The 18,849-nt window shown below is 37.0% G+C and overlaps 1 protein-coding gene across 1 annotated transcript in view; it reads right to left on the bottom strand.

The window, feature by feature from the left end:
* ACAD11 (acyl-CoA dehydrogenase family member 11) overlaps positions 1-18,849 on the bottom strand; it is a 93,138-nt gene that overhangs the window by 15,979 nt on the left and 58,310 nt on the right. Inside the window, exons 14-17 of the mRNA XM_038002880.2 lie at positions 5,165-5,231; positions 4,472-4,557; positions 2,668-2,739; positions 1,486-1,640 (exon numbers count right to left, since the gene is read on the bottom strand). Coding sequence (XP_037858808.2) covers positions 1,486-1,640; positions 2,668-2,739; positions 4,472-4,557; positions 5,165-5,231 — 380 coding nt within the window. The remainder of the gene's footprint in view (positions 1-1,485; positions 1,641-2,667; positions 2,740-4,471; positions 4,558-5,164; positions 5,232-18,849) is intronic.

Genomic DNA, 18,849 nt, shown 5'->3' with positions numbered 1-18,849 from the left:
CTCAGCACATCTTCATCCTTTTTCAACAGCATCAGGGGCTATATCCATGGCCCCAGAAGGTCAAACTTTCTCACCTCCTTCCACAGTGCCCACCCAACAGCTGAACCCTTGCCTTTGCTGTATACTAAAAGGGCTCCCGACAAATTATTCCCAGGTGTAGGGTCATAAAGCAGGCTGTAGTTTTTCAGTCAAAAACCTATACAAATAAATCATATACATGCTGAATAATACTTTACAAAAAGCAAACATAGATTATAAACATTTAAGGTAAAAAAATATACTGCAAATTTTATAGGATAGCCAAAAATGTACAAGGAGACTGACGTACTAAAATATACATGTGCAGCAAACACAAATACAATTCCATCACCACAGATTTGACCTAACACTAACATATTAGCAAAAATAAAGAGTGAACATTTAATAATAGTTCTTCTAGCCTTCTTAAAACTTAGAAGGGAGATGATTTGGATATCCTACTTCTCTGTAAAAGACTTTTCAAGGAAGTCTGAAATAATACCTTCTAATTCCTCTCAATACATATTTCCTAATTTTTTTTTCTTTTTCTGGAGACAGAGTCTCACTCTGTCACCAGGCTGCAGTGCAGTGGCATGATCTTGGCTCACTGCAACCTCCATCTCCTGGGTTCAAGCAATACTCTTGCCTCAGCCTCCCAAGTAGCTGGGACTACAGGCGCATGCCACCATGCCCGGGTAATTTTTTTTTTTTTTTTTAAATTTTAGTAGAGACAGGGTTTTACCATGTTGCCCAGGCTGGTCTCAAACTCCTGAGCTCAGACAATCCACCCACCTTGGCTTCCCAAAGTGCTGGGATTACAGGTGTGAGCCACTGCACCTGGCCATATTTCCTAATTTTTATTATATGGCCCACATGTAACTATGTTTACAGTGATTTGTAACAACAGACTCAGTAGTATATAATTTATAGATGAAAATTCAAAAAATCATGAATATCTCACAAAATGTTGGTTCCATTTCTACTTGTGTTTCTCCAGTGGCAGAACTCAAGTCCTCCTGAAGAAGCTGATTCCACTTTTATGTTTATTAGCATGTTTCTCCTTTCCCTGAGTTTTGGGCTGTTTTCCTACATCTTTACACTTACGCGTCCTAATTCCTTCTAGGAAACCAAAGGACAATGCAAATCCTTCTTCCTTATGACAGCTCCTTCATGTCCACAGGGAGCTCTAATGTTCAGGTTCTCTAGAGAACAAGAATCTGAGAAAGTTGAAGGAACTGTCTACACTCTTGTGTGCAGAGGTGTTGAAGCATTTTAAGAACTACTTAATTTTTCACAAAGATAAATACCTCTCATCAGACTATATTTAAATACAGACATAAATACGCCTTATTGAAAAGGATCACGCGGTTCATGTAGAGAAAGTCTCTCCGTCGCAAGTAATGTTTTTGTTCAATGTTAGTGTAGTGCACCAGGCTACAATAAATTCAAATAAGTAATCATCCTTACATGTGCATACAACTTCTTCTTGAAGGCTACCCTTTGTGTTGCTCGCTCACACATGATCTGCAAAGCACGTTCCGCCAAACCTACTGTTCTCATACAGTGGTGGATTCTGCCAGGTCCAAGGCGGCCTTGGGAAATTTCAAATCCCCTACCTTCACCTGGGAAGAAAGGGGAAATAAAGCGGGAATGTGAAAATGGCCTAGCCCATTCCTTTTGTTATTTATACAAATCCTGGGAAAGTGATGAGCTGCCCTTAATAAAAATGGCTTTCTGGTGAAAAAAAGTCAGTTCTATAATAAGGTTCACTATGAATTCATGGGAATTTTGATTTCTATGTTTTTGAAACCACCACCATTAAACATTTCAAATTTAAGAACTGTCTCTTAAGTATATACTATGCATAAGCTATTTTATTAGTGCTGCAATAGATACAAATTTGGAATAACACATAGTCCCTATACTAGGAGTTTAGAATCCAGAAGAGCGGGCAAGGGTAAGGGATATAGAGAGAAACAAAGAAAGGCAAAGGAGGAAGAGATTTTCTGTTCATCATTACAACCTTAGGGCCTGGCAGGTATCAGGGGCTTGGTGAATGGATGGGATGAACACAAAAACATTCCTGAAAGAGGTAGTATTCTAGATGTTCTTTGAAAGGGATATAGGATACTAATAAGCAAGAGGATGGCATACAGTGTTTGAAGTTATTTATGCTTCTAACTTATATCTAAGACTTGAATTCATAAAGTACTGAGGTTTCCTTAAAACAAATAGAGGCCTACAGATCATGTTCTAGGAGAAAGTGTGTTGCTCTGAATTGTATAATTTTCATGTTAAGTTATCTTTTCAATTGACGTGATATACAAAACCACATCCAGCACTTAAATAAAACCTCACCATTCCATGTAAGAAAATCCACCAAATAGAAAACTTTCCCTTGACAAATGGAGTAAACAAGAAGGGAAAGTATTAGGTTGGTGCAAAAGTAATTATGGCTTTTGCCAAAAACCGCAATTACCTTGGTGCAAAAGTTATTGTGGTTTTTGAACTGCAATTACTTTTGCACCAACCTAATATCTAAATCAAGATAGACTCCAGGTCTAAATGTGGAAAGACTTATCTTTTCCAGATTTAGAGCTGAAAATATTAATATACAATACTGAAGAATCATTTCCAAATTCAACTCACCTAGTATTAGATTTGTGGCGGGAACTCGCACTTGATTAAAATGGATCTCAAAATGTCCTCCATGAAAATTATCTATAAAATAGAAAATAAAATTTTAAAGAGCAAAAGGAGTTGACTAGAGAAGTGTCACATATACTTAATCTGCTGAAATATAATTACTTGAAGAAAATAGGATTTCAAAGATCCATATGGCATGAACATTCCAAAGTAAGCCTCAGCCCTGAACCCCCAGGACCCAGCAGCCCACAAAACTCATCAATTGTTCAAGAAGAGAAACTCTTTCATCCAAACGTTTTCTAATTCATTCTCTGAAGTACAATTGCAGAGAGCTAGGAAAAAGGAAGACTAGGCTCCATAGCTAGAGCCAGAGTATTTTGTTTGTTTTATTATTGCTGCTTCTTTGAAATATTTTACATATGGGGTTCCAAAATATTTGCATGGAAAAAAGTTTCAATGTTTCAAAAATTAAAAATGAGTAATGTAATCCAAGTTTCTAATTTTATCATTGTGGAAACCAGCGCCTAAAGATGAGAAGGATCTGCTTGAGGGGAAAGAGCAGGCTTGGCATTAGTGATGATACAGAAAATGGACAGGTTTACTCCCAGTCTACACTTGTTCCACTGTGTGTTCGTCTCTTGAAAACACTGGCATTTGAATCACTGAGGCCAGGAACACGTTCACATTTTATCTTTGCATTACCTCTTTTCCCTGCCAAGTTCTAGAGATAATCTCATGTTAATGCTACTCCCTTTTCCTGTTAGAAGAGACAATAATCAGCCTTCTCCTTACTGTTTCTTTTGGCCTTGGACACAGGGAGTTGGAGAGGTGCTAGTAAAATTTTCATACTGAATATTCAAATGTAGCCTCTGCAATGGAAACTATGTGCAGTTCAACTATATTATAAATGCATTTTTGGTATCTTTGAGGCTGTTTCTCGGCAACCCAACAATTTCCTACATGCAATTTTCTCCAGCAAGCTTGCTCATCCCATCTTGCCACCTATGCTTACCCTGTGGTACACCCTACAGCTGCATCTTACTGATAAGTGATTCTATAAAACTACAAGTCTTATATCTGCTGCTTGAACATATTCATTAGTCATATTCAATGATAAAAAGAAAGCCAGGGGCCGGGCCCAGTGGCTCATGCCTGTAATCCCAGCACTTTGGGAGGCTGAGGAGGGTGGATTACCTAAGGTCAGGAATTCGAGACCAGCCCGGCCAACACGGTGAAACCCCATCTCTACTAAAAATACAAAAATTAGCTGGGCGTGGTGGCTAAGCAAATACTTGCTAAGAGAGTGATCTTAGCAAATATTTATTGGACACAATGAACACGTGCCATGGTAGATGGCAGGAAACAAATGGATATTTGCTTCTTAGAAATCCCACCCAAGGGCAGAGGAAGGAAGAGTTTTGCACTCAAGTCAAAAACTAATTGCTTTTTAACAGTTCTTGTAAGTTGATTAAGAGGGCTAAAATTGGAGACAAAAATAATTTTATTGTGGATTATCTGTGCATTAATCCATTTTTATGAATGACAGAGAGAAGACTGGTAGAGTTGCTCTTCCTTAAATACAATCTGCCCTTTCCCAAAAAGTAAACAAAATGAGGTAGAATGCTATACTATTTCTTTTTATTGGCTCTACTCTGAACTCCACCAGCAATTTTATTAAGACAGTTGTCAGAGACAAAGGAATATCTAAGAATCTATCTCATGCATTAAAATACTATTGCCTTCAATGTTACTGCATATTCTAGCTTTCCTGCTTGCTAATGCATGGTCATATTTATTGAATACCTACCTATGTAGCCAAAAACTGACAAAGGCCTTATTATTTCTACTCCAGGTGTGTTCATGGGAACAAGAATCATGCTGTGCTGTTTGTGTCTAGTCAAAAGAAAAATCATGTTAGAAAAAGTTTGCAAAGAAGAAAAACAAAACCGATAATAAGCAGAGTCACAACTGTCTTTTTGATGTTTTCATGTAATCATGCAAGCAGTGATGACTGGAATGGGAACTGTGTAAAAGACATATGCCACCATAGTCTGATGCGGGCTGTGATCTGGAACCAAAACAATGATTTGAAAATAAATGAGTTGTTTGAGGCTTCTCACTGCTCAACAGTGGTAACTGGAAACTTACATAATTAAACATTTCAAGATTATTGCCTTTGAGCTAAACATTTAATCACTTCATTACACAGGTCTGAAAAAATTTAGGTCTGATAATTTAATCCAAACAGCTTTGATAATTTAGCAACACTTTCTAATACTGAAAATTCCACAGTGAAGAATGTTCAGCAATACTCCCTAAAATGTTTTCCAAATACACCTGTTAGAAAATACTTGTGAAATACAAATATATGACATTTACTCTCATATTTTATATTATGATTTGTGAGTCCAGTGAATTTTAAGTAAATTACATAGATAGGAGGAAAGATTGACTCATTCATACACAAGTTTCTCAATCAGAATTAGAATTGTTTAATTACCTGGAGACAGAAGTATTTTGAGTTCTTCCCAAAACAATTGCGATTTTGCACTTGGGATTCCCGGCTCCTAAAACCAAGGTGAACACAAGCAGATTATAAAAGGAAATTTCTAGTTTGACATTTCACCTTGAAGGTTCTAATCCTTCCCACTTTACCTATGGCAGAAAACAAATAGGGAGGACATTCTTGATTCATTAAGATAATAATTCTTTTGTAATGCTACATATCATCCAAGAAAAATGATTAGGCAAGGACAAGAATGGACTCCATCCATGAAAGCTGCTACACAAAAATAACCAGAAGTGAAAGCAGCATGAAAGAGTTGACATCTCTCCCATTTACACCATTTCTGACATCAGCATGCTAAAAAGGCTGAGAAATTTTGTATGGCTAATATAATATTTTATATGTCAACATATATGAGGCTGTGATCCTACTTCCAATAAGCCTGGTTCTCATTTATTAATTTCTTAAGGGTCAAATTTAAAAAATATTTTTTCATTTTAATGCAAAATTTTATTTTATCACAGTTCAGGGGTCTGTGGCAATTGCCTACAAGGGTCTTTTTGCAAAAAATACTTTTCATGTTTACTAGTAAGTCTAAGCATCTAGTCCCTTGGGGAAACTACCATTTAACTAGATTTTCAGTTACAAGGCCACACAGAACTGGATCAGATTAAGTTAAACACATCTGTACAAAGTCTCAAACAAATGATCGGATTCTTTTTTCTCATTTATTATAAAAAGAGTTTTAAGGAGACTTGAAATCATATAAAGATTTAATGAGAAATGTTAGGAATTATGTCAAATAGTTGAATAATATTATAAAATTCCAGGAGTTAAAAGGATAAACTCCGTGGAAAATATTAAAGGACACTGCAGGGATATAATCAGTGAAATTCAGACTGTGGGAAATTTATAAGACAACTAATCCAATTTCTTCAACAATTAAATTGCAATAAAAAGAAAAAAGAGAGAGCAGTAGCTTGTAAGAACAAAAGAGAGAGACTTAAAAGGCCTATCAACCAACAGCAATTCTTAGACCTTACTTAGATCCTAATTCAATCAAACAAAATAAAAAGTATTAATGGTAATTATTAAGCAATTAGAAATGTGAATAGTTACTGGTTAGGTAATGATATTAAGTAATTTTAGGTGTGCTAATGGTATTGTGGTTATATTTTTTTAAAAGCCCATACAGAGATATATAATAAAATATTTGCGAAGGAAATTATGTGATGTCTGAGATTTATTTCAAAATATTATGGGGAGAAGATGGGGAGAAGTTAATAACAGATAAAACCTCACCAAGCTACTCTTTCTTTTCTCTTAAGTGTGAATAGAAAACAAAGAATCTGTAATATGTAAAAAGAGCCTGCAATATTAAAGAGAATGGCCAAAAATGTAAGAGACTCTTAGAGCCAAAACATGAAGTCTAACATCAGAGTAAAAGGAGTCAAATAAAGGGAAAACAGAGAAGAACAAAGGGAATAATTTATTGAAGAAATGTGTAGAAGAAAATTTTCTAGAAAGGAAGAAAAACATATTCAGACTGAAAAAGCCATTGACTATCAAGAAGAATCTATTAAATGCTTGTAACATTTCAAAACATCAACGATGAAGGGGAAATCTTAAAAGGTTTCAGAGAGAATAAAACAAGCCAACTAAAAGGAATGAGGATTAGTCTGGCATCAGACTTCTCAACAGCCACAAGGGATGCCAGATGAAAATGAATAGTTCAACTTAGAATTCTATACTTGTCCAAACTATCAATTTATGTAATGGCAGAATAAATACATATTCAGATATGTAAGGTCTCAGAGAATTTAACTATTTTTCTCAAAAAAATTAAGAATATACTCAAGCAAAATAAGGGAAAAAATCAAGAAAAAGAAGTCCTAGAATCCAAAAGATACTGGATCCCGGGAAATATTATCTGAAAATCTTAGGATAATTGCATCAAAGTATGCCTAAAGGGTAATCAGTCAGATTGGAAAATAAACACTGAAGTCTTTTAAGAGAGAGGTCTCCAGAAAAGAAAGTCAATAGAAGTAAAGGTGCAATCTAGAGATGTGTGTGTACGTAAGGGGAAGGAGATATAAAAGCAAATAATGCAAATAAAGAGATACGGCAATTAGAAACTCCAGGAAAATAATGTTGAAATGCACAACTGTGGGTCCAAATATAAAATAATGTGACATGAATTTAATATATAGTATATAAGAAAAGCATTCTAATTGACCTTAATTCTAGAAACATTCCTTAGAATGGCCCAGGTGATTTTATATTGCATCAGTTACAGAAGGACACAAAATCTAACACACTACTTAGGCCAGTATCAAACAATATTTACATGGTCCTCTAAGCTAAGTGCTATGTATTGGTTTTCAAAGTTTATAGTCATCCTGTAGTCAACTACAATTGTGGTTGCAAGACAGAACATAAATATTACTAATCCTGACAATGTGAAAGTATAAGCTATAGCTGATACAAGTTACAACAAGAAAGGGAGGGATAAACAGTGTAGAAAGGGTTAAGAGTATACATATTCTTATATTAAAGTAGAGTTTGAATAGAATCTGTGAAATGAGGATGCAGAGAACTTTCACAATTATTTGAGGTTTAAAAAATAAATAAAAAAAAAAAAACAGGCCAGGCGCGGTGGCTCAAGCCTGTAATCCCAGCACTTTGGGAGGCCAAGACAGGTGGATCACAAGGTCAGGAGATCGAGACCATCCTGACTAACGCAGTGAAACCCCGTCTCTACTAAAAAATACAAAAAACTAGCTGGGCGAGGTGGCGGGCGCCTGTAGTCCCAGCTACTCGGGAGGCTGAGGCAGGAGAATGGCTGAACCGAGGAGGCGGAGCTTGCAGTGAGCTGAGATCGGGCCACTGCACTCCAGTTCGGGCGATAGGGCAAGACACCATCTCAAAAAAAAAAAAAAAAAAAAAGTAATAAGAGATATACATTAAGAAAGAGCAGAGAGAGTTATGAGACAAATGAGCGAAATTGTCATTATTCAAATTGGGGAGTCAATGGATACTGTCTAAAATGAATAAATTAAGAAAGAGAAAAAATATTTTATCTGCAATTATAATGGAAACCAGAGAACTAAAAACAGAAACTGTTAAAAAAAATAAAAAAGTTTTCTCTAGGGCATGATGTTGGGATGTGGAGACAGGAAACAATGCTCTTAGATATTTTTTCCTTTGTTACTACTTCTAACTGGATAATAATAATGACTTTAAAAACATTAAAGAAAAAATCCATCTTGCAAACAAATCTATGGATCCCCAAGTAGGACAGTGAGAGGCTTGCTGAGTGAACTACAATGTTTTATTTTTCTTTCCGAATTTCCTTTTAATCTGAATATCTAATCTGAGGGCTGTGTAGGAGTCATTTCCCCACTTTTGTGTAATACATAACTCCAGAAATCCTACATGCACACTCTGCCTGATAAAATGCTAAAACTGATTTTTAAAAAACCACCTAAAATAGATATTATCTGAGAAAGGGAGGGAAGGAGAGGAAGGCAGTGTGCCTAAAATGGGTGACTCTGTTCATCTCCAGGCTGGTGGCAGAATAAGGAGACACCTTAAACCGACTTAGAACTTGAATCATAAGCCTGCTTTCTCCACAGTCACAGTCTCACAATTCTAAGAACATACAATCATATATACATATAAATGATTTTATCTATGACTAAAAAGGAAGGGAGAGGACTCTTAACTGGAACAGGAATTTTTTTAAAAACATGCATTAAATTGACCAAGAGATGTCCCACTGCAATCAGATAACAAATATGTTGGGCAAAATTCTCTGTCCCATTTTTCCCCCACATCTGAGATAGAAAAACCATTTTCTCTACCCTTCTGGGCATTTGCTCCATAATCTTATTAAATAAAATAAGAAATTATCATACTGAAAATAAATTAATTTTTCACTAAAAGAAAAATACAGGCATTTTCATAAATACAAGTTAAACAATGTAATGTTTTTCAAGTAGAACACTTTATCATGCATCAAAAAGTCTGTAATAGACTGGGCGCGGTGGATCACGCTTGTAATCCCAACGCTTTGGGTAGCCGAGGTGGGAGGATCACCTGAGGCCAGGATTTCGAGACCAGCCTGGCCAACATGGCAAAACCCCATCTCTACTAAAAATACAAAAAATTAGCCAGGCGTGGTGGCAGGTGCCTGTAATACCAGCTACTTGGCAGGCTGAGGCAGGAGAATTGCCTGAACCTGGGAGGCAGAGGCTGCAGTGAGCTGAGATCACACCACTGTACTCCAGCCTGGGCAACAAAAGTGAAACTCCATCTCAAAAAAAAACAAAAAACAAAAAAAACTCTAGTATATGCACTGACATGAGACGACGAAGACCCTTAATTCAGGTTAAACACATTTATTTTACATCAATCAAAAATAATTAGCAGTTTTAGAATTTTTAGAGTTTATTCTTCTTTCAAACGCAAATCTCTCCCTCTTGCCTCTTCTTGAACTCTACACATATTTTAGAACTAAATGGTCCCTAGGATTGTACACTTCTTTATATATTTTCTTCATATTGGATAATTTCTATTGTCTATCTTCAAGTTCATTAATTATTTCCTCTGTTATCTCCATTATGTTATTAAGCCCAGTACGTGAATTTCTTTTCACATATTTTACCTTTAAGTTCTGATATTTCTACTTGGTTATTTTCTATGTTTTCTATTTCTCTTCTGATATTTCTTATCGTTTTATTTTTCTTGACCTCAATAAGCACATTTATAATAGCTGCCTTAAGTCCTTGTCTGATGATTCCAACATCTGAATCATTTGGGTGTTGGCCTTTCCCCTTGAATATGGGTCATGTTTTCCTTATTCTTCATTGGTTGAGCAATTTTAGATTGTATTCTGGACATTGTGATTTTTTTTGTTTGTTTTGAAACTCTGGATTCTGTCATATTCCTCTACAGAATGTTGATGGTTTTGTTGTGACAGGCAATTAACTCAGGCAGAGTAAAACTGCAGAGTCTATCACAATTCAGGTGGAAATCAAATTTCAGCATAGTGCTTACTATTTAGCTGCAAGGTGCTTTGAGGTTGCCCTGTGCATTACTTTCATTCAGGAGTTAGCCAGATACCCAAGCAAAGTTTCCACATGAAAGCTGGAGCTCCCCTTTTCTGGCGTTTTCCTTTCTAGGAATACCCACCTCATTTCCCAGCAGTGATGGCTGCCCTAGACACTCTCCTCTGGTTTCTCAGGACACAGAGATCTGAGTTTTCCAAAGAAGCTTTAGCTTTCCTGTTCCACAATTTTTCCTCAGGTTAAAGTCTAAAAATGAAAAACTCACCCTATGCCCATCTCACTTTCCAAAATTTGACTCCCCTACAAAATCGGCTTTTGTTCACTCCCCTGAGAATTTCAGGCAGGCAGGTATGTATGTATGTATGCGTGCATGCATGCATGTATGTATTTTGTAGCTTTTTAGTTGTTATCTGTGGGAAGGTTAATCTTAAGTACTTACTCCACCAGACTGGCAATAGAACTCCTCCAGAGTTCTTACCTTTAAACTTTGCCAAAAACCAGGTCTTCACTTACCCAGTGTTACAATTTCTTATACATTCATTAATATTTGAATACAAATATACATTTTTATTCATGACAAATACATTAGTTTTATCAGCTGAAATTTGAGAAATGCAATGCTCACTTCAAAATGATCACATAAGCAGAATTAGAAATCTCAGAAGCTCTAAAATTTCAAAACTAATAAAACCAAGAGCTTAAAATTCTAATCTCCTCCATTATTCCATACTATAAATAACATATGTAAAGTATAGTTAAGATCGAAATGCAATGCCTTTAAAACTGTTGCTTATAATTTAGATTCCTTCAAATTTAATGGAACCTATGTTTTAATCAGTTCAGAAAGGACCATCCTCATTTGTACTAATGAGAAAAGATCCCCCATTCACATATTTCAAAGTTAAGTTTTAAAAATCTCAAATGTCATATTCTTCACAGTAACTCTATTTGGCTTTCCTAATTTATCCAAACATCTAAATTTTCAAATTGTTTACCATTGTTTATATTTACAAGAACATGTCCTTTTGATTTTTATAGATGTTAACAGGTAAAGAAACTGTTATGGTCTGAATGTATGTGTCCCTCCCTAGAAGTCATGTGTTGGAATCCTAGCTCCCAAGCTGCCGGTGACGAGGTCCCAAAGGAGGCGATTAAGTGATTAAAATGGAATTAGTGTCTTTATCAAAGATGCCTGACTGAGTTTAGTCACCTTTTTCACTATATGAGGACAGAACAAGAAGGTGCCATCTATGAACCAGAATGCAGGCCCTCACCAGGCACCAACTCTACTGGTGCCTTGTTCTCGGACTTTTCAGCCTCTAAACTATGAGAAATACATCTCTGTTGTTTAGAAGTTACCTAATTATTGGTGTTGTATAACAGTGGCCTGAATGGACTATGACAAAATTGCACTAATCTGAGGACCAACCCAAAGAACATTAACAAACCTTCTTTAATCATTAAAGATTTAATGATTTAATGGCAGATGATTTAATGGCAGATGACAATACTTACCTTTCATTGTGGATGTTACCTGAGTGACTTATCCGGAAATGCTCAGTTGGGGGAATCTTTTATCCCTGGCTATGAAATAATATGCAATCATGCTTTGATTCTTAGTTAGAAATTAAAGAGGAAGAATCATTTACAGAGTGTTCGCTTCTAATTTTTCAACTGGATATTTTTCTACTTGGGGCTATCTTTGAGGTTTTAGTTGTAGGAAGCCTTGGCCAGTGCCTCTCTAGACGCCTACAGGCTGAAGGATCAAAGCTACTTGTCTCACATAAGCATTGTGTGGGCATACTCCTTGGTAGGCATACTTCTGAAAATCAGATTAGGACATAACATGATTTGAGGTTCATTTTCATTAGAAATATTTTCTTAAAAAAACCCCAAACTTGTATTTTAGGTCCAGGGGTAAATGTGAAGGTTTGTTACATAGGTGAACTTGTGTCACTAGGGTTAGTTGCACGGATTATTTCACCACCCAGGTATTAAACCCAGTACTCAATAGTTATCTTTCCTGCTCCTTTCCCTCCTACCACCCTCCATGCTCAAGTAGACCGCTGTGTCTGTTGTTTCCTTCTTTGTGTTCATAAGTTCTCGTCATTTAGCTCCCACTTATAAGTGAGAACATGTGGTAATTGGCTTTCTGTTCTTGTGTTAGTTTGCTAAGGATAATAGCCTCCAGCTCCATCCATGTTCCTGCAAAATATATGATCTCATTCTTTTTAATGACTGCATAGTATTCCATGGTGTATATTACCACATTTTCTTTATCCAATCTGTCATCGATGGGCATTTAGGTTGATTCCATGTCTTTGCTATTGTGAATAGTGCTGCAATGAACATTCGCATGCATGTGTCTTTATGGTAGAATTATTTCTATTCCTTTGGGTATATACCCAGCAATGGGATTGCTGGGTTGAATGGTAGTTCTGGTTTTTTCTTTTTGTTTTCGGATTTTTTGAGACCGTCTCACTGTGTTGCCAAAGCTGGAGTACAGTGGCGCGATCTCAGCTCACTGCAATCTCCCTGCTCCCAGGTTCAAGTGATTCTCGTGCCTTGGCCTCCTGAGTAGCTGGGATTACAGGCATGTGCCACCATGCTTGGCTAATTTTTGTATTTTGGGGTTTTGCCATGTTGGCCAGGCTGGTCTCGAACTCCTGGCCTCAAATGATTCTCCCACCTCAGCCTCCGAAAGTGTTGGGATTACAGGCAGGAGCCACCGTGCCCAGCCAGTAGTTCTATATTTAGCTCTCTGGGCAATCTCCATACTGCTTTCCACAATGGTTGAACTAATTTACACTCCCACCAACAGTGTATTAAATGTTCCTTTTTTTCTACAATCTCATCAGCATCTGTTATTTTTTGACTTTTTATTAATAGCCATCCTGATTGGTGTGAGATGGTATCTCATTGTGATTTTGATTTGCATTTCTCGAATGATCAGTGATATTGAGCTTTCCTTCATATTTTGTTGGCTGCATACATATCTTCCTTTGAAAAATTTCTGTTCATGTCGTTTGCCCACTTTTTAATGGGATTGTTTTTCTCTTGTAAATTTGTTCAACTTCCTTATAGATGCTGGATATTAGACCTTTGTCAGATACATAGTTTGCAAATATTTTCTTCCATTCTGTAGGTTGTCTGCTCACTCTGCTGATAGTTTCTTCTGCTGTGCAGAAGTTCTTAAGTTTAATTAGATCTTACTTGTCAATTTTTGCTTTTGCTGTGATTGCCTTTGGTGTCTTTGTCATGAACTCTTTGCCCATCCCTATGTCTAGGACAGTATTGCCTAAGTCGTCTTTGTAGAGGACTACGTGCTCACAAACGAGATGTTCCGGATAAGTCCTGCTCTTGCAAACGAAGCAGGGTGTTCCCCTTGCAAATGAAGCAGGGCGTTCCTTCCCTGTAAACAGGGAGGACAAAGGAGCCAGCTGCAAACAGCAGACCCTGGGGGCTTGTTTATGTGTAAACATCTTGAAAATCCAGAAAGTCAGGGAACGGTCAGAAAAACAACAATGTGTCTTGTGACTTGGCAACATTCCACAAACAACTGTATAAAATAAAGCAGAGCGTGCCATTCGAGGCGGCCGCCATGTTTGTCTTGTCTTGTGTTGTCTTGTGTGTTCATTCCTTTGTTTAGGAAACACGCAGACCCCAACACATCTTCCAGGGTTTTTAATAGTTTTGGGTTTTACATTTAAGTCTCTAATTCATTTTGAATTAACTTTTGTCTGTGTTGTAAGGTAGGAGTCCAGCTTCAATCTTCTGCATATGGCTAGCTAGTTATCCCAGCACCATCTATAGAATAGGGAGTCTTTTCCCCATTGCTTGTTTTTGTCAGCCCTGTCGAAGATCAGATGGTCATAGGTGAGCAGCCTTATTTCTGGGCTCTCTGTTCTGTTCCATTGGTCTATGCGCCCATTTTCAGAGATATTTTTCTTTCTCTACTTTCCATTCTAGCATTCAAGAACACTTGGGTAAATCTTTCAAGGTTTCACTGATGCTAGATATCCAGCATCAGTGAGCTAAAGTAAAATCTTCTATTTCCTTTGAACCCTGGTCTAAAGCCCTCTTTTTCTAATATTCTGAATATGTAATTTTTTATCTAATACTTCCCAATATTACTTCTTACCTCATTCTTTCTATCATTTAAAAATGCTGGCCGGGCATGATGACTCATATCTGTAATCCCAAAAGGGAAGCTGAAGCAGGAGGATCCCTTGAGCCCAAGTGTTTGAAACCAGCCCAGGCAACCTAGCGAGACCTCGTCTATATAAAAAAATTTAAAAATTAGCCAAGCATGGTGCAGCATGCCTGTAGTCCCAGCTACTTGGGATGTTGAGGTGGGAGGATTGCTTGAGCCTTGGGAAGTCAAGGTTGCAGTGAACCGTGATCATGCCCCTGCATTCTAGCCTGGGCAACAGAGTGAGACCTTGTCTCAAAACAAAGCAAACAAACAAAAATGTTGCCACAGCCTTACATAAATGCCCAATAGATTTCAGATACCATGTAAATATTGAAGAAACTCAAGAAGCAAGGCAAATAATTATTTGATTCTGTCTTCCTCAATGTTATATGGAGAACAATTAATATTCTTTTTTTTTTTTTTTTTTTTTTTTTTTTTGAGAAGGAATCTCGCTCTGTCGCCCAGGCTGGAGTGCAGTGGCCAGATCTCAGCTCACTGCAAGCTCTGCCTCCCGGGTTTACGCCATTCTCCTGCCTCAGCCTCCCGAGTAGCTGGGACTACAGGCACCCGCCACCTCGCCTGGCTAGTTTTTTGTATTTTTTTTAGTAGAGACGGGGTTTCACTGTTAGCCAGGATGGTCTCGATCTCCTGACCTCGTGATCCGCCCATCTCGGCCTCCCAAAGTGCTGGGATTACAGGATTGAGCCACCGCGCCCGGCCGAGAACAATTAATATTCTAAAAAATACAATTTTTAAGTTGGATGTCTTTTGTGATCATTAAGTAGAGGAAGTAAGGGTGAATGCATAGTTTGTAGAATTTGAAATATTTGTATTTAACAATGATGTTTCAGAAAAATGAGAAAAACCCTTCTCAAAGATATCATCTCCCCTTAGCTATAAGCAGAATTTGGCAAGTGCAGCAGTTGAAACAACCTTCTTTTATAGAGAGTTTTGCTTGTTTGTGTCATTTTAGTTAATGAACAGGATACCCAATGTCATAAATAAAATATATTAGAGGAAATCTGAATAGACTAGAGAACATTTAAACACATATGCTGTGTCACAGGCCTTCATGAATGAAAACGGATGGCCCAGATAAAGTAATTTTGTTTTTAATCCAGACACTGTGGTATTTCAAGGCTGTTCAAGTGCCAGGATTAAGTCAGGCTGAAAATTACATCTCCCTGATGTTAGTTGGTGATTTTTAATTTCTTAGGCTTTTATCCACAAAATCATTTTCAAACAAAAGGAGATATGATAGGTGGATAAAAAAACATGACCTTTGAGTAAAGTGTGGTTTGTAACAATTAAGAAAGTGATGTAAACAATTACATACCATGAAGCACAGATAGCTATCCACAAATTCTCAAGGCCGTTTCTTCTACCAACATTGAATTTCTGAGGTGGAACAATTGAACTTAATTTGGTTTTAGCTTTAATACTGACAATTCAAATTGGAGTAAGTATTATTTTGCAATAAAATTTCCCTTATAAGAAAAAAGATGTTTATTGTACAATCCCACAGTTAAAGAAAAAAAAATCCCATGTGTTCTCTTAGAGTGTGTATCTTTAACAGGGAAATCTTCAAAATTCACTGAATCCATCGCTAGGTTTACATCTAAATAATAAGAATTAAGTAATAATGTTACAGGCTGCTGCTATTATGTTGTTACTATAGAATATGGTTAGATCAAAATAAATCCCAAATAGATCAGAGTTTAAAATTTAAAAAAATCAAGACATGGCCGGGCGCGGTGGCTCAAGCCTGTAATCCCAGCACTTTGGGAGGCCGAGACGGGCGGATCACGAGGTCAAGAGATCGAGACCATCCTGGTTAACACGGTGAAACCCCGTCTCTACTAAAAAATACAAAAAACTAGCCGGGCGAGGTGGCGGGCGCCTGTAGTCCCAGCTACTCGGGAGGCTGAGGCCGGAGAATGGCATGAACCCGGGAGGCGGAGCTTGCAGTGAGCTGAGATCCAGCCACTGCACTCCAGCCTGGGCGACAGAGCTACACTCCGCCTCAAAAAAAAAAAAAAAAAAAAAAAAAAAAAAAAAAAAAAAAAATCAAGACATAAAAAACTAGAAGAAAAATAATATAATATTTATCAAATCGCTGGGTGAGAAAGGATTTTAAAACTTAAAAATGATAAATGAATCAAAATCAAAAGATAAAGATCAACTGGTTTGTCCATATAAAACTGTTGTACATTAGAAAATAAAATTAAAAAGCAAAAAAAATTGGGGGGAAAATATTTCAACATTTATGACAAAATGTATGCAATATTTAGCTCCCTAAATTATAAAGAAATCATATTGTATACTGAAAATCAGTATACAGATGGGCAAAGAACACAATTGCAAAAAGAGGAAATAAGAATAATAAAAGAGATTTTTAAAATTGCTTAACTTTACCACTAATCAAATAAATGTGGAGTAGAGCAATAATGAAACATTCAAAAGCAGTTTGTTATCCAGTATTTCACACATGCCTGGCAAGGGTAGGTAAGGGGTGCTGAAGTTGTTACAAGTCATTTAGAAAGCAGAGTGGTAGTGAAACAACACATTCTACTGACAATATTTTAGAAAAACAGACACTTCTATATATTATTGATAGAGAACAAAGTAATACCATCCCTGTGGAGTACAATTTGGCAATACTCATCAAAATTACAGATTCATCCCAGCACTTTTGGAGGCCGGGATGGGCGGATTGTTTGAGTCTAGGAGTTGGAGACCAGCCTGTGTAACATAGCAAAACGACAGTACAAGAAAAGGGATGAGAAATGGGTGGGGGGAGAGAGATTCTTCAAGAACAAGGGACACTGCTATGTTAGGGAGGTTAAGAGTAGGAGCCAATTTATGGTAAGCAGCAAAATGGAATCATCATCAGTTCTTAGGAATACGAGAAGTAGAAGAGAGTTACACAAGCATCAAGTAAGTACTTTGAAAAGTTGCCTAAGGTTAGTGATGCTTCTGCCTACCCTCCAAGCTACATGATTTATTTTGCATATTTTGTCAAATCTCCCTATTACCACTGTCTCTCCTAGTCCTATCAGGAGTAAAGGGAAAATACAGGAAAAGGCCAGCCAGTCAGCTAGTTTCACCATGATTCATACACCATGATTTATACACAGCATTCATACACACGCTACCAGAAGAAGCTGGTCAATCCTGAGATCCCCTATGCCTCAAGGGCTTTGTACGTGTCTCAGTTAGTAAAAACAATGTGTAAATTCAAAAGATGTAAAGATTATAGCATTACAACCGATTTGCAATAAAGGAATCCCATTTACAAGAAAGCTTATGATTGTTGGGGGTGGGGTAAATAAAGGAAAGGGATAGATACTTTTGAATCTATAAAAGAGTATCAAGATTCTATAATAGATGGCATCGTAAAATAGCAAAGAGATATAAGAGATAAGATGATAAAATAGACTGAAGATCTGAATTCAGAATTCCAATTCCACTGCTAAACTTATATGGCTGTGGAGGATGAGTTACTTAAACATCAGTTGATTGATTCATGAATTTAATTATTATTCATTAAGCTGGTACCATGAGTAAGGTACCAAGCCAAATGTTGAGGATACAGCAGGGTATAAGACAGCTATGGAAGAAAATTTAAATAAGTACCAACAATACAGTGAAAAGACTATAGAAGAGTAGGTATATCTGATCTAATCTGAAAGAATTATGGAAGGCTTCCTGGATTAATGTTAAGGTCAGAACTAAATCTGAATTGTAAATAGGAGTTAGGGATCTAAAATAGGGTGGGAAGAGTGCACTAGGCAGGAGTAAAAGTACTTGCAAATGCCTACAAGTCAGTATTGTGTATTACATAGAAAGACCAAAGAGATTATCAACTGATAATTATGGAGGCTGCAGTTACAGACCAGTTGTTAGATAATAATCAAAGCGGACGGTAGAATTTTTTTATTAATTCAAAACATTTTTGAGTAGTCATTATGTGCCAGATACTATTCTTGGTACTTGGGATATATCAATGAACAAAGCAAACAAAAGTCCCTGTCCTGATGAAGCTTATATTCTAATACAGGGTGAAAGACAATTTACAGCAATCATAGTTATATGATATGGTGCATTAGAACATGATAAGTGCTATGGGTCTGGTGGACTGGGAGTCCAGGTGGGTGAGGGGTATTTTAAGTAGAGTAGTCAAGAATTGCCTCAGTGAGTTGGTGGTGATTAGGAAAAGACTTGAAAGAGAAGAGGAAGTGAGTTTGCAATTACTAAGACACAGCACATTCCAGGTAGACAGAAGAGCCAGCACAAAAGCCCTAATAAGACTGTGACTGGTATGCTCTCAAACACCAAGAAGCTGGGCATGGCAGAACAAGTAGGCAAAGGGGTGAGTAGTGTGAAATGAGGTCAGAGAGACAATGAGGGACGGA

The sequence above is a fragment of the Chlorocebus sabaeus genome, chromosome 15, assembly GCF_047675955.1.
Source record: "Chlorocebus sabaeus isolate Y175 chromosome 15, mChlSab1.0.hap1, whole genome shotgun sequence".
Taxonomy (NCBI): Eukaryota; Metazoa; Chordata; class Mammalia; order Primates; family Cercopithecidae; genus Chlorocebus; species Chlorocebus sabaeus.
This window is presented reverse-complemented; position numbering and strand designations above follow the sequence as displayed.